The 17,016-nt window shown below is 42.7% G+C and overlaps 1 protein-coding gene across 1 annotated transcript; it reads right to left on the bottom strand.

Moving 5' to 3' along the window:
• Positions 1 to 230: 230 nt before the first annotated feature.
• LOC121265827 lies at positions 231 to 1,500 on the bottom strand. The gene is made up of 3 exons (XM_041169489.1): positions 1,218 to 1,500; positions 985 to 1,070; positions 231 to 743 (listed from the first exon to the last, which is right to left on the bottom strand). Exons 1-3 carry the CDS (start codon positions 1,498 to 1,500, stop codon positions 231 to 233), a joined length of 882 nt encoding a protein of 293 aa, XP_041025423.1.
• Positions 1,501 to 17,016: the final 15,516 nt, after the last annotated feature.

Below are 17,016 nucleotides of genomic sequence, written 5' to 3'. Positions count from 1 at the left end.
AAAAGTATCTACCAAATACGATGTCGTTCAAGGGCCTCGAGACTGGGTCTTACATCCTCCTCCCCTTACAAAAATTCCGTCATCGGCATTTGCTACAAGCTATAGAAATTCTCGCCGAACAAGTGAGGGTACTTAACTCACATCTCTTCCTCGAATTCCCAAGACGCTTCGTTGATAGCATGATTATTCCTCAACACTTTAACCAAAGGGATAGTTCGAGTCCGTAACACTTATTCTTTCCTGTCCAAAATTTGTACTGGTTCCTCGGTGTAGGTGATATTCTCTTGAATCTGAAGTGGTTCATGATCTATAACGTGGGTGGGGTCATGGATGTACTTTCTCAACATAGACACATGAAACACATTATGCACTTCCGAGGATGCAGGTGGTAGAGCCACCCTGTAAGCCATTGGTCCAATCTGATCAAGAATCTCAAACGGTCCAATATATCTTGGGCTGAACTTACCCTTCTTTCCGAATCTCATAACTCCCTTCATTTGTGCTATCCTCAAAAATACTTTATCTCCAACCTCAAACTCTAACTGGTGGTGGCATTTATCTAAATAACTCTTTTGTTGGCTCTGAGCTGCTTTTATTCTAGCCCGAATGGTATCTATCTTCTCTATGGTCCACAGAATAATCTCTGGCCCCAAAAGTTTCCTTTCACCTACTTCATCCCAATACAATGGAGATCTACACCTTCTGACATACAAAGCCTCGTAGGGTGCCATTCCAATGCTAGCCTGAAAACTATTATTATAAGCAAACTCGACCAATGGTAAATGTCGCATCCAAGTTCCCTTAAAATCCAACACACATGCCCTCAACATTTCTTCTAAGATTTGAATAGTCCTTTCTGACTGAGCATCCGTCTGAAGGTGAAAAGTAGTACTGAAACATAACTTAGTACCCATTGCCTCTTGTAAGCTTCGCCAAAACTTGGAAGTGAAATGAGGGTCTCTATCCGACACAATGGATAGAGACTTTAATGGGCACAAAACGAGTAGTCTTCGTTAAGCGATCCACGATCACCCATATGGCATCTTGTCCACTTAATGTTCTTGGTAGGCCTGTCACAAAGTCCATGGAGATATACTCCCATTTTCACTCTAGAATCTGGAGTGGCTGTAATAATCTTGCTGATCTCTGATGCTCAGCCTTCACCTGTTGGCAAGTTAGGCACTGTGCCACAAATTTAGCAATTTCTCTTTTCATACCATTCCACCAAAAACACCCTCTCAAGTCCTGATACATCTTGGTACTCCCTGGGTGAACTGTGTACAAAGAACGATGTGCTTCTTCAATAATTACCCTTTTTAGTTCATCATTAACTGGTACGCATAATCTACCTCTAAACCTCAAAACTCCACCCTTGAAAATGCTAAAATCAGGTTTGTCCCCGTTCCCGACTTCTTCCAATAGCTTCACCAACCCTAAGTCCACTTTCTGAGCAGCTTTGATTCTATCTATCAAGGCTGGTTGAACTATCAAACTAGCCATGAAAGTATTTGTGTCACTAGTGATGACCTCAATTTCGGCTCTTTTAAGTCCCCATTAACAACCTATATTGAGTGGTAAGGGTTGCAACTGCCGGTCCCATTGACTTCCTACTTAAGGTGTCGGCAACAACATTATCTTTGCCTGGGTGATAATTGATGGTGCAATCATAATCCTTGATCAACTCAAGCAGTCTCCAATGCCTCATATTTAATTCCTTTTGGGTGAAGAAATATTTCAAACTCTTGTGATCCGTATAAATTTTGCACTTTTCCCCATACAGATAGTGTCTCCAAATCTTAAGTGCAAAAATGACTGCCGCGAGTTCCAGATCATGTGTGAGATAATTCTGCTCATACACTTTCACTTGGCGTGAGGCATATGCTATAACCTTCCCATGTTGCATCAGTACGCACCAGCAATCCAAGACTTGATGCAACGCTATAGACTACAAATCCATCTCTAGCAGTGGGGACTGTTAACACTAGAGCTGTCACTAATCTTTGTTTCAACTCCTGGAAGCTTTCTTCACACATTGCTATCCATTCAAACTTATTATTTTTCTTGGTGAGTGCAGTGAGAGGAACTGCTATCCCGAAACCATTAATGGATCGACGGTAAGAACCCGCCAATCCCAAGAAACTTCTAACCTCATGAACATTCTTCGGTGCCGACCAATTAACTACTGCTTCCACTTTTCCAGAGTCCACTGAAATGCCATCTTTTGAAACTACATGCCCCAGAAAGGTGATTGAATCAAGCCAAAATTCACACTTCTTCAATTTAGCAAACAACTTTTTATCTCTGAGTGTCCCAAGTACCAACTTCAAATGTTCTTCATGCTTAGTTTTGCTTTTGGAGTATATCAGTATATCATCAATAAAAATAACCACAAACTTATCCAAAAATTCTTGGAACACCTTGTTCATCAAATCCATGAATATTGTTGGGCGTTAGTCAGGCCAAAAGGCATGACGAAAAACTCATAATGGCCATATCAGGTCCTGAAAGTCGTCTTAGCCACATCTTCTACCCTGATCTTCAATTGATGGTAACCCGATCGAAGATCAATCTTTGAAAATACCTGAGCACCCTGAAGCTGATCAAACAAATCTTCTATACTGGGTAGCAGGTACTTATTCTTTACGGTCACCCGATTAAGTTCCCTGTAATCAATACACATTCTCATCGATCCATCCTTCTTCTTCACAAAGAGAACTGGAGCTCCCCAAGGTGATACACTGGGCCTGATGAAACCCTTGTCCAACAAATCTTGCAACTGCTCCTTGAGTTCCACTAATTCAGACGGCGCCATCCGGTAAGGTGCTTTCGAAAGGGGAGTCGTGCCTGGGACTAGTTCAATAGCAAACTCTACCTCCTGCTCAGGCGGAAGTCCAGATAAATCATCTGGGAAAACCTCTGGATATTCACTCACAACATGTATCTGTTCTAACTTCAACTCTTCTTTTGGTGCTTCTACCACGCAGGCTAAGAATCGCTAACAACCATCACGTAACAATTTTCCAGCCTGAATGGCAGATATGATGGGTGGAAGCAACCTCACTTTCAACCCTGTGAACCGAAATTCACTTTCTTTTGGGGGTCTGAAAACCACTTCTTTTTTAAAACAGTCAATACTGGCGTGGTAGCAAGCCAACCAATCCATACCCGAAATCACATCAAACCCAATCATGTTAAACACTATTAAATCTGCTGGCTTTAGTCTTCCATCTAAAGATAGAGGGCACCCTGGTAGAATCTCATTACAGACTACCGAATTTCCTGTTGGGGTCGCGACCACTAACTTGTGCTTCAACTTTTCAGTTTCTAAAATGCAAAATCTATAGTAAGCCGTGGAAACAAAAGAATGTGTCGCTCCAGAGTGAAATAACACAATAGCGTTATTAGAAAACAAAGAAAGAGTACCTGTGATCACATTCAGCCTTATCCATGAACTAGAATATTCATAGTCTTAACCAAAACCAACAATTAGAATAAAATAAAATAAAAATAAAATAAAATCCTTAAAGCAAAACAAAGGAGTCATACCAGTGATCACATCATTCCTATCCTTAACCTCTCTAGGTGTTAATGCAAAAACCCGTGCAGGCGCAGTAGGACGTTGGTTGCTGCCTCGGGCTGTAACTTCATTTCTCTGAGGTGGCAGTAGAGTCGCCTTGTTGCTACCCATTTGCAATGGGCAGTCCCTGATGTAGTGTCCTGATTTGCCACAGTGGAAACATAATCGTGCACCTTTTTTACACTCTCCAGGAATGCACTTGATTGCATGTCCTACACTGATAGGGCTGTTGGTTACCCTAAACCGGCCTTTTTCCCGAGCTACTACCTTCATTCCTCTTTTTCCATGGTCCCTAGTCTATGCCAGAATGGTACCCAGTTGGAGTAGTTATAACACCCGGATCCAAGATTGGTATAGTTGGACTGTGGATTTTATTTATTTATTTGGAGATCTATGCCGTTTATTTATTTATTTATTTTTCTCCCCGATTGTTTTATTTTTTTTTCGTTTCCTTCTCTTCCCGTCTATATTATTTTTTTCGCACGGTTTTTTTTTTCTTTTTCCGTCGCACAGCATGCATACACACATGCTTTCATTCACGGCATGCATGCACACACACGTCTCTCTCGACTCTCTAGGTTTCACCTCATATATATATAGATGATTATGTTTTTCCCAAGCACTGAGATTTTACCCAACACTGCCGCCGCTAGAAACTCCTCCCCACGCAAACGGCAACCCGATCTCTGCACCTTTCAGCCATCCCCGTTGCCGTCCAACACCCTCACGGAAGCCCAAACACGTTTGTCACCACTGCTGCCCGGTTTGTCCTCCCCCAACCTCCATCTCCACGTAAAACCGACGCCAGAACAACCCTCGGAAAACACTTTCAACAGCCACGGGAAACAGCAACCCATGCTTTTACCGAATTAAAATCCTCTGTTTCTCCTCTCAAAAACAGAGCAGCACCACTTATATGGTTAGTCACCACCGTACGTCGGGGAAACTATCGGACCAGCCACAGAATCCGCCGGTTGTCACTTTTCCGTCAGCCTCGAGCCGCCTCAGTCCCGCCTTGTCCCTCGCGGTGAGTACCTCCTTCGGTTACTCCCTCCTTTCTCTCCGCCCTCTCTCGCTCACTTTTCCCTCTCCTTCTCTAGTGCCTAGCGCTGCTCGATGGAAGCTTCGCCCCGCTCCTGCTTTTCTGCCGCACCACCGCAGTCCCTCCAGTCAGCCCCGTCGTGCCTCACCCTCAACGCGTGCCTCGGTTTCCTTGGGTAGTTTCCGCCGTGCATGTTATTCAGTTACGTAGGTTTTGTTTTGGTTAGATTTCAAGGAGCTAATTGAATTACCGTAATGCCCTTCACTGCAGGTTATATTAATGGGCTTTTATATTTTATTATGTATTAGTATACTGTTATTTAATTATGATTACAGAAAATTATTTTATTATGTTATTAAGTAAAGATTTATGTTAAGAGTAAACAATATTGGAGTAATGTTGTTTTTACATTTTAGATATGTTTTAGTCTATTTAATAATAGTTATGGTTTACTTTAAAATATTTTGGGATAATTATATTATCTAGTATTGAACTTTATAAGTTGTTTTCATTAATAAATAAGTTAGATTTTTTAAATGTTTTTAGTCAAAGTTATCAATTGGACAGTGGCGATTTTAGAAAAAGATGATAAATTTTAGGTTATGAAATTTTAGGCTTTGAAGAATTAAGTAGGTTATTTTAGAAATTTAGGATTAAATATCGAAATAAGTGGTTGATTGGAAATTTACGGGAATTACTTGATTATTTGATAGGTGACGATTGTTAATTCTTCGACATTTTGATATAAATTCTGAAAAGCTAAGAAGTCCAGGTAAGCGGGGTTCCTATGCTAGACTTTGCATTAAAATAAAATGAGCTGAGGTCATTTTTGAAAAATGTGCATGTTTTGCTATGAAAAGAAATTTGAACTACCTCAGTTATTGGTTCTGCATTACTCATGAGATTCTGTTTAAGAATAAAATATTTTCTGTCATGATTGGTATAGACATGAGCTTATTTTTGACATTTTGTTTCTGAACTTTGAAAATGAGAGCGAATATAAAATTTGTGCATAAATTATGTTGTGATATGATTTTGTTCTGTTCCGAAGATTTTTGTTCACACTGTTTGGAAAAGACGTGATTTCTGAAAACCTTTGGCATGACTCTCTGATTCTGAATTTGATTCTGTTTCTGTTCTGTTTAGTTACGGCCCTGCCACGGGTGATAATAGTGGCATACGGCCCAACCACAGGTTACAATAGTGGTTACGACCCAACCACGGGTAATAATAGTGGATACGGCCCAACCATGGGTTATAATAGTGGATACGGCCCAACCACGGGTAATAATAGTGGATACGGCCCTACCACGGGTTACAGTAGTGGTCTCTGTTTTAAGTGCACACCTTCGTGACAGAGTGTTTTATGTTCTGCTTGGCTATCCGCAGATGCACAACCCTACCACGGGGATTATACATGGCCTTTGTTCTGATATGATGTTCTAATGATGATGATGATCTTTTATGTTATGCCAAAGAATATTTTGAATGAAATTATTTCTAAATGTTCGCTCTTATATTTTGATAACATGTTCTGCTTCCGCACTCTGAAAATGAAAATGTTTTGTTCTGCATTCTGATTTCTGTAAATGCTCATGTTTATACACTGGTATATGTTCTCTACTTACTGAGTTGTTGATAACTCACCCCTTATCTCCATATATTTTTTCAGATAATTTTGATGGTTCAGTTGGGGAGCAAGAGTAGAAAGTTTAGCAACGTGTGATGATCGTAGTGGAATAAGTGCTTGAGGGTACAAATGCTTATTTGAGAGTCGTAGTTAGTAAGCTGATTTATTTTTCGAGTATTTGATTTGATGAGTTGAGGATGTGTTCGAGTTTTTGGAGAATTTCTAATTTATGTTATTGGGGATTTCTTTATTGTCGCCATGGAGGAACTTAGATTTTTGGTTTGATTAAGTGTATTAATATTTTATGGGATTTTTCTGGAGTTTATATTTGTGTTATTTAAGTTAATTTTAAGTATTAAGAGCTAACTCTCCGGACCTCTGGGAACGGGGCGTTACAGTAGTCATCTTCCTTTGTTCATGCAGTGTAGTGCTTCTTTGAAGGCTTCGTTCAAAAACTGTGGCCTTATTCACCATTTCTAAGAAGTTTCGAGTCTGAAAGCCCACCACCCGTTCATAAAGTTTCTCATTCAGCCCTTGCGCAAATTTAAGCGCCTTCTTTTCCTCATCGGGGATCAAGTACGCAGCAAAACAGGATAACTCAGTAAATCTAGCCGCATACTGGTGTACCGTCATTGTTCCCTGCACCAAGTTGGCAAATTTCATAGCCTTGTCATCTCAGACCGAGCTAGGGAATAAGCGCTCAAGAAAAATCCTTCTTGAAATGTTAACTATTTCTGTCCCTTCTACTTCTCTGATAGTTCTTTCAGAAATCCACCACCTTTTCGCCTCCTCGATTAGCTTGAATGTGGCGTAGGCTACCTTCTGTTCATCTGTATAGGTTAGGACCTGCAATATCTCCTCAATGTCCTGAATCCAATCCTTCGCCAGGGTTGGATCGCCTCTCCCATCAAATAAACGGGGGTGCATTGGATTGAATTGCTCCATGGTACAACCTCCTTCGTTATAGTTGCATTGGCGACCCGAGGGACTCTGCATGAGGTCATCTACTAATTGATGTGCCACTGCTCGTAGTACTTCAAAAGCACTTGGGTTTGCTTCCCTTTCGTTCTCGTTTGCATTAAGATCTGACATACTTCGTTCTCGACGACAAGATGCCATTCTGATAAAATAACTTGGAACTTTAATAATCGTTTCAAAAATATAGAGTTCATATAAACATAATTGATTAGTGGTATTCCTAAAACAAAACATATATATAATAGTTCAAAGTTATAAAGGTACCTATAATAGAGAGAAAAGAAGTACGCACAACGATAGTAATAGTCAATCTCCAAAATCTAAAACTTTACCCCATCTAACTATATAAGAAGACTCCAAAATTAAAACAAACCTCAATCAACATGAACTTAGTTCATAGACTTGTGAAATCCTACACATCAAAATCATTCCTAAAGTCTGCGAATTCTAAGACTTCCAATACCTACAATATTCAACCCTCTAGTCCGCTCCACTATCACATCAAATCTAAAAATGATTTCTTAAAGACTATCTATACTCTGAATTCTCACATACTATAGTCTGCAGAACCTCAACCCTAGCTCTGATACCAAATGTAACGCCCCATACCCGGGTTGGTTGGAGAATTACTACCTGTCACTTATAAATATGTCTCCCAACACATCTAAAAAAAAATCTCAAAAACTTCCAACAGGTCAACCAATCTCATGTCTACTAAATAAACACCTTAAAAACTTTGCAAATTAATTACTGCAATAATAATAAACCAAGGGGTCCACAATTTCCCGGTAGTCATAACATGCCAAAATGATAATTCCATAAGTCCTACTGAACAAAAAACATAATTAAATAAAAAACACATCAAATCTAAAACACATCAGAATTCCCTCTTTCAACATCCTCTCCTCAGCTTAATCACGCTCACCATTCCTAATCCAGGTCCTCAGTTGAACTCTCCACATCACCTGAAAATATTATGAAGATAAGGGGGTGAGTCATCAACAACTCAATAAGCAGAGGACATACGCTAGCGTGTAAACATGAGCATTTACATGAAGATCAAATCGTGTTTTCAAAAGTAACAGAGCGATGGTTTTAAGACATGTAAAACCTATAGTACTTTGGCATAACATAAACTGAACATCATCATCACATCAAAACAGAGCATCTTAAAGAGCAGAGACCATGTTTCACCCCCGTGGTAGGGTTTTGCTAACCCTAGTGCCCAAACCAGGCAGAGACAGAGGTGAAATCTTTCCTTTATTTTTCTCGGAGCCCGAGTGTGCACACGGGAAAGACCACAATAAAAGCACTTTGTTTCCAAAGTGGGTGGACTCAGAGACAGAGAAGTTGGTACCAACCCAAACAGAGCAGAGCATAACAGAGCAGATCAAAGAAAAGACAGAGTCAGATACAAAATCAGTATACCATGCCAAAGTTTTTTAGATGTCATATCAAAATAAAACAAAGTACCAAAATATAATCAGATCATTTTCACATACTGAAAACAAATGTCAGAGCATCTTTCTAAATCAATGCACAATTTTTTAGATTCTCAATATCGCTCTTTTTCAGATTTCAGAGATCACATGACAGAATTTAGCTCATGTCTACACAATGCATGTCAGAAAATATTTTTCCTTTTCCACTCATATTTCATGAGTAATGCAAATAAGCGACCGAGGTTAGTTTTTTTTTCCCACGTTCTCATTTCATCACAAAAAATGCAAAGTTTCCAGAAAGTCAACCTCAGTCTTAATAACTCGTATGAAGCCTAGAATCGGAACTCCGCCTACCTAACTCCTGCAGCGTATTATCTATGTCTTGAAACTGACCTCTATTAGTCTAGTCACCTATTCATAAAAGTAATATATATGAACTAAGTATTAAAGACCAACAACACAATTTCGATCTAAAAATTTAAGACCCAAATTCTAGACCATATTTTCGCAAATTTAACTCAACTCACACAACCATATAATCACTTGGACAACCCACACTTCAACCCAAAATACCATATACCAATTTCAATATTGTCCTAAACACCCACAGAAACCAACGTTGACTCAGTTAATCAATAAATCAAACCCATTTCAGCAGCCCATAACTCCAAGCAACCACCAACGACTCAACCCAAACAGCACTTCAACTCAATCGTTTTTCTCCATTCACAACTCCACAAAAGAGAAAACTACCACTTCTAAATGTTAATCAGCACCCAACAAGACTTACTACTATTTATTTCCAAAGCACATAACCACAATCAATATTTCATTCTTCTTAGAGAGGGAAAGAGACAGGAGAAAACTTACTGACATGAGGGGCTCTTGGCAACAAGTCTGAATTTTCCACCCAAAAATCGTAGCACCCAGAACTAACAAGAAATCGCATGTGAGTGAGAGAATGGATGCGGAAGAGAGAAAATTTCGAGTGTGTGAGGCGGTTGTGAAACAAAAGAAAGGGGTCTTACCTTCATTCAACAAGGCTCAGCTTCAACAACTCAGAACTGTGGTTCTACACTACGCAAACGTGAGGGAACAAGAGAGAAACGGAAGAGAGTGAGTGTCTAATGAGGGAGATCAGTGTGGGAAAAACACAGTAGCACCACCTGAAGAATTCAAAGCAGGAAATGTATGAAAAAGAGAAAAATAAGAGGGAAGGCGTCGACTTGAGTGAGAAAGAGAGAGAGAGATACCTAAAGACGAAGAACACTGCACGAGAGGGAGAGAAGAGGTGAGTCTGAAGAGAGAAACACAAGATTTGAGGAGAATAACTAACCACAAGTGAAGAAATAACCTACTATGTAGAGAGAATGGGATTAGAGGAGTACTTTTCGGTAATAACAGAGTAGAGGAAAAGAAAATGGGGAAACCGTCGGGCATGAAACCAGGACTCGCCAAAAACAGAAACCAACAGAAGGGAAAGAGAAAATCGGGGGAGGATGGGTATTGGGTGTGTGAAAATCGGCTGGAAGAGAAACAAAAGAAAAACTGAAAAGAAAAAGAGGGGGAGAAAATATCAGGAAGGAGAAAAAGAAAATAAAAATAAGAGAAAGCAGATGGGGGGAAAAGTACCTACCAAATACGATGTCTTTCAAGGGCCTTGACACTAGGTCTTACAGATTCCTTCGTGGTTTTTGGCCGATACATAATGGGCTTCATCTCGTGAGATGCATCTAAGGAGCAGCTTGGAGAAACCCCTTTTGTACAACACCCCTTCAAGCAGCATGAACCGGGCCGCATTTTTCTTGACCTTTTATACTTCCTCCTGGTTGCTGGGTACTTGCCCTTCTTGTCGGAACCTCTGGATGTCCGTCGCCCATTCGGGGGGGGGACTGGGGTTGTAACAGACACTTTCCACCCGATGGATGGGGCTTCGACCGTCCTGGTCACGATGTGTTCTGGAAGTTGATGTTCCTCCTGGCCAGACGAAGCCCTTGCCAGACGGTCTACCTTCTAATTCTCCGTCCTCGAAACCTACTGAAGGTGAAAGTAACGAAAACGATCCCGCTTGTTGCTGACCAATCAGAGGTATTTCTTCAACCTTTCCCCCTTCGTAGCAAACTGTCCTAGAACTTGGCTGACCACATCCTAGGAATTGGATCTTACTTCTATCTCCTCTCCTCCAAGTAACCGCACGATCGTCATCCCTGTTAGGAGGGCCTCATATTCGACCTCATTATTCGTCACTTTAAAGGCCAGCCTGATCGCATTGCAATGTTCCTCTCCTTGCTGGGTGACAATGTGCACCCCTGCCAGCCCGACAGGATGAACCATCAACGTAGACCTGCCAGGGTTTTCTTTAGGGTGTGACTGATACCTCTTCTGGGAAGTTGGTAAACTCGACAACAAAATCCACCAACACTTGCCCTGTGGTCGCGGTTTTGGGCTGGTACTCCAAGTCGAACTCACTAAGCTCGATTGCCCATTTGGCGAGTCATCCCGAGGTATCTGGTTTTTTAAGTACCTGCTTGAGGGGGTGGTCGGTAAGCACTCTGATCGGGTGTGCTTGGAAGTATGGCCTTAGTCTTCGGGCTACAACAATGAGAGCGAACACCAGCATCTCCATTTGGGGGTATCTTGCCTTTGCGCCCAGGAAGTCTGGGCTCATATAGTACACGGGACGCTGTCCTTTTCCCATTTCACGGACCAGTGCAGTCGATACAATGTGCGGGGACACTGCCAAGTACACAATCAAGATCTCTCCTAGTCTCATTTGGCTCAATAGCGGGGGGTCGTTAAGGTACAACTTTAGATCAATGAAGGCCTTCTCACATGCCTCATCCCAGCTTCATGCCTTTCTTAGGACTTTGAAGAAAGGTAGGCATCGGTCGGTGGATCAGGCGATGAATCGGTTTAGGGTTGCCATGCTCCTAGCAAATTTCTGGATCTCTTGGACACTACGCGGGGAAGGCATTGCCATCACTGCTTCTATCTTTTCGAGATTCACTTCGATCCGCCTCTCCGAGACTATGTACCCTAGAAATTTACCTGTCTCCATTCCAAATGCACACTTCAACGGTTTAAGCTTCATCTGGAACTGTTGGAGGACGGAAAACGCTTCTCTTCGGTCTGCTAAATGCTTATGGGCTTCTTTGTTTTTTACTAACAGGTCGTCCACATACACTTCCTGTTATGGCCAATCTGCTGTTTGAACATTCGGTTGACTAACTGTTGGTAGATGGCCCCCGCGTCTTTCAGTTCGAAGGGCATTGCTTTGTAGCAGTAGAGCCCACAGTCGGTAATGAACGCTGTTTTTTCTTCATCGTCCGGATTCATCCTTATCTAGTTGTACCCGGAATAAGTGTCCATAAAGCTGAGGAGGGGATGCCCCTACATAGATTCGGGCGGTAGGGGGAAGCTATCTTTTGGGTAGGTCTTGTTCAAGTCGGTGAAGTCTACACAGATTCGCCACTTGCCACTGGGCTTCTTCACCAAGACTACATTTGAGAGCCATTCTGGGTATTAGACTTCTCAAATGAACCCCGTAACAAGGAGTCGATCTATTTCTTCTGCTATCACGCCGTACGTCTCAGCGCTGAAGCTGCGTCATTTCTGCTTGACTTTCCGTGCCGTTGGGTCGATGCAAAGCCGGTGCTTAATAATAGAGTTGTCAATCTCAGGCATGTCTTCGTGGCTCCAGGCGAACACATCTAAATGTTCGATAAGGAGAGATCTCAGCTTTGCTCTCATATCCAAGCCCAGCCTAGTGCCGAGGACTTGCCATCCCGACTCCTGCTGGTCTATTATCATGAGCTCTAGGGGTTCGTTGGGCACAACCTGTTGGAGGGCCTGATCATCACGGACTTCCCCGTCCCACTCGGTCAAGACTGGGGGTGATCTGGGCTCGAGCATTTCTTCTGGTACTTCAATGGCTGCCATGACTTTTGCCTCATGTCTCATTTCCTTGTCATAGCGTTCCCGAGCCAGGATCTATTCGCCACGAATTTTGCCGACTCCTGAGTCGATGGGAAACTTCACCTTAAGTTGAAAGATAGACGTCACTGCCTTCAAAATGTTCAAGGTGGGGCGTCCCAGTATGGCATTGTACTAGGATGGGGCCTTGACAACCAAGAAATCAGTCATAGTGGTTTCGGTTCTAGGCGCCCTTCCCGCCAAGATTGAAAGAGTAATGACCCCCACTAGCTGAACGATGTCCCCCGTGAAGCCCTTGAGGGGAATTGGGGTAGGGCGCAGCCGATATGGGTTAATGCCCATTTTGACAAAAGCATCCCAAAATAAGATATCGGCCGAACTGCAGTTGTCGATCAGGTTCCTCTTAGTCCTAAAGTTTGCCACTTGCATCGTTACCACCAATGCATTATCATTCGGGTGGAGGATGTCTTCTTCATCTCTTTCGTCAAACGTTATCGTAATGCTTCCAACAGGTCATTGCAGTTTGCTTACGCCCCATTCTGCACTGAAGACTTCCTTGTAACGTGCCTTCTGGGCGTGTGCCCTCCAGCCCGACGATGTGGCTCCACCACCCGTATACCCTCCTGTGATCATGCTGATTTCTTTGATGTGGGGCTTCTTTGCCTTCCATCTCTGGCCTCTCGCCTTCTTGGGACTTCTTCCTGCTGGAAGTTTGGATGCCTACCTCTAGGCCGGTCCGTTTCATTCCCAGACCAACGTGCCTGGTTCTTCTGTTATTCTTTTTTAATTTTCTTCAAGGCTAGCAGTCGCGCATGCTGTGTCAATTATTCATTTGATATTCATAGAATGGGCAGCTCTCTACTTCCCGGGGATGTTCTCCTTTGGGGCCCAGGCGATGGTTCCCTTTCATTGCCAAGTTGGCATGGGCGTGGCTCGCTCCCTGGGTCCGAGTTAGTGCCTCTCTCTTTCTCGTTACATTCGACGCTCGCCCCCTCTCTCCTCCACGGTTGTCGTGGTTGGGACGTTTCCTTGACGCATTTATGCTGGCCCGTTCCACCTCAGACCATCAAGTGGCCGTCAGGGCCTCCATGGTGTCTTTTGTATTATTGAACTCATCTGCCCGGTCCATGAATTCTCTCAGCATGGTGAGGGTCTTCCGTGCTATTTCGGACATGAATGGATTCTGCGGCTAGATACCCCCCAAGATTGCTGCTAACGTGATCTTCTCATCTCGATTGTCCATGGTCATGCGTTCCCGATCGAACCGTAAGAGGTACGACTTTAGATTTTTGCCATCCAGCTACTTGACTGTTAAGAGGTAAGCCGCGGGGTGTCTCCTCTTACGGCTGGCCAGGAATTGCGTCATGAAGAGATGAGTGAGCTCCTCAAAGCTTCCTACCATTCTTGATGACATTGCCCAAAACTAGCCCTGCGTCGCTCCCTTCAAAGTTAGTGGGAAGGCCCTGTAGGCGACCTTTCCCGAGAAGCCATGTAAGGTCATGTGGGCCTTGAATGTTTCCAGGTGCTCTAGTGAGTCTTTAGACCCGTCTTGCACTTCCATCTGGGGAACTTTGAACTTTGGAGGAAGGGGCCTAGCCAAGATTGCTCCACTGTATAGGAGGCTGGAGTTGACTAGCAGTTGGTCTACAATTGACGGGGTGTCTATCTTCTTCTCCATTTTGCGCCTTTTGAGGTACATTTCGCTCCTATCTTCTTCCACCGGAACCTTCCGTGAACCCTCCTGCTCGTTGCCACTTGGCTCCCCCCTCCCACCAGCTCCTCGTTGGTGAACTTGAGAGCTGCGTTCTCCTGGCGGAGCGTCCCCGCTTCCTCCGTCAGTTTTTTTATGGTCTCCTCCATGCTTACGAGTCGCGCTTCCATCGTTTCTTCCTTGTGACGTTCCTTTCTCGTAGCCTGGGATCGCGTTGCTGCCGGCATGCAAAGTACACACTTTTATGAAAAAATAGATCCCACAAACGGCGCCATTGTTGATGTCGTGTTTCGCAGCCCTAATAGTTTCGCAAAGCCCAAGCTCCTTGTTGCCTGTAACTAAGAAGAAAGAGAGGCTCCAGTGACCTTCGGGGTCACTCCGATGACTAAGTCAGTGGGTAATTCTCTAGTGAAGAAGAGGAAAATATAGAACAAGGTCGGATTATTAGGCAGATTGAGTCGAGAGTCCCCCATAGGAGGGTTCTCCCTTATGTATACCTGATTCAGGCTCTTCTGTTGAGGTAGATCGTGGCGTGTCAGATGTCAGGCCTACCACCACTCATTCTATGTTGCTCTAGTAGGTGTTAGTCTGTGGCCTAGTGGGAGATCGTGAAGTGCCAGTCGTCCTAGGTCTGTCTGGCTGCCACTTCCTTGCCATACTAGTGGGTGTCAGATCGCAAACGAGCCGTCCTTTACTTGTCAGACTTGCCGTCGCGCGTGGGATTCTCTAACACTGACCCGGGCTGCCTCGTGCCTTGGGTCCATGACTCTAGGAGCGAGTGCATGCCGCTGTAGGTGTAGGTCCGGCCCAGTGATTAGGTATGTCAATTTGCTGACCCCCGCGAGGTTCCTTCTGATGTCCCCGAGCCCTGAGTTGACAGGCCAATCCTGATTTGGTCTGCACTTACTTCCCAATCCTTTCCCCGGGGCTCCCAACTTCCTCCTTTGGGCGGATAATTCCGTATCTCAGCCCCCTTTGGGCTTGGGCCCTTCCTTAAGGTGTTGCACGCTTGGTCTTTGATTCTGTGGTCTAGGGTCTTTAGCTCCCTCCTTTCGGCCTTTCTGGGATGGGCCTTCCCTCACTGGTATGATTTTAAGACCTTACAATATTTTCCTTAACCTCTCTAATTTTACTCATTCAAGAAATGACCCAATTATTCTCTACCATTAGATTGGTAGGTGAAAAGTATCTTTCAGGTGGATAAATCTCCTCCATCCATTTGCTTCCTTGTGATGGAAGAAGGGAACAAAGACCAAAATGTCCTTATTGCTTCTCCAAGTCTAAGGCTAAGGCAACCAAAAAGGGGAAATAGGCAATTCAATCGCTTATTCCTCCGCTTACTCGTCGGTCTCCACTTACTCGTCGGTCTCCACTCAAGTAACAAAGAAAAAAAATTTTCCATCTTCCTCTCCAAGCAACCAAGCCGACACCACCACTCTCTCTTCTTCTCCTCTCTTCTCATCTTCTAGAAACCAAGCTACTCTCATCTCCTTCAAGCTTTGTGACTCCATAGCAAGGGAAAAAAAAAATTTCTCTTCATCCTCATCAAGCCGTGCGAGAACTCCCTCCATACCCAATTTCGGTTTTGATTCAAACCTTGGAACCAAAGCTTGATTTCATCTTTCAAAGGGTGAAATTTAGAAGGTAATAAACTTTTGGTTTATTCCCTAGTATGATTTACATGCGGATTTCGAGTTTCACCATTTTTCTTACCTATGATGTTTTGATTTTTGGGTTTAAAACAGTGCTATCATTTTGCTCTTCATCCACATGGCTATACCACTATTTGGTCTTCCACTTGTGTTTTGAAAGGGGTTAAGAGCTTAAGGTAAAAATCCTAATTTGACTCATTTGTTTTTAATGTGATTTTGGAAGCCAACTAAGTTGTTTTAGCTTGTGTTTTGGTGTAGCTAAATTCCTAGGTTGCGAATAAATATGTATGCTCTGTTTTGGCCCAAAACGAATATGTTGAAGTAGTTTTGCTATGTATTTTCCTATATTTCAAAAATGTTATGTTGCTATTAAACTTGGTTTAATCATATAGGGCATGATTAAAGTGATTTTAGTTTATATATGTTGGTATAATGTGTCTTGTGTTGAGATTGGTTGGTAATCTATTTTTAGGATGCTAGAGGTTCAGTTTAGAGGTATTGCTTGGATTTTGTAATTTTATATCTTGCTTTTAAAGGTTATTAAGTGAGTATAGCATAAGCTTAAGTGTTTAAAGGTTTTAAAGTTTATTAAATGGGTAACCTTGTTATATTTTATGCTATGTTTAATTTTAATGGGATATGCTAGTTAAACTATTTAATATCGTTTGTGTGATTAGAATATAGCATAGTTGGTTTAGGTATAGGAGATTAATTGTGCATGATATATTACGATATGTAAAGCTATCCAAGTACCCCTAATTCCTTGTCATGCCACACCTTGTCTTGATGTAAAAACAACCCACTTATGTTGTCCCTCGTTTGGTTAAATTCTACCTAACCCAAGAGTCCATAATGTTGATAAGCTAACCTTTTATCATGAGAGACCTCAAGTTGATTTAGAGGGCATGTTTCCTAAGCTTGTTTAGCCAACTTGAGATGCCTAAATCTATTTTAAATCCCATTGTTGAGAATTTCCATTTTTTATCTCCTAATGTCCATATCCCAAAGTGTGCTTGAGTCAAAGAGACATTGCTTGAAACCTATGAATTCT

Source organism: Juglans microcarpa x Juglans regia, chromosome 5D, assembly GCF_004785595.1.
Source record: "Juglans microcarpa x Juglans regia isolate MS1-56 chromosome 5D, Jm3101_v1.0, whole genome shotgun sequence".
Classification (NCBI taxonomy): Eukaryota; Viridiplantae; Streptophyta; class Magnoliopsida; order Fagales; family Juglandaceae; genus Juglans; species Juglans microcarpa x Juglans regia.
Note: the sequence above shows the minus strand (reverse complement) of the source record. Positions and strands in the feature narration are given on the sequence as shown.

Excerpts from the sequence above, each read along its gene's own strand:
- LOC121265827 (XM_041169489.1), bottom strand. The coding sequence starts at position 1,500 with ATGGCTAGTTTGATAGTTCAACCAGCCTTGATAGATAGAATCAAAGCT. Across the intron at positions 1,071-1,217 it reads AGGGTGTTTTTGGTGGAATG|GCCTACCAAGAACATTAAGT; the intron begins GTATGAAAAGAG and ends ACTTTGTGACAG. Across the intron at positions 744-984 it reads CTCGTTTTGTGCCCATTAAA|GCTAGCATTGGAATGGCACC; the intron begins GTCTCTATCCAT and ends AATAGTTTTCAG.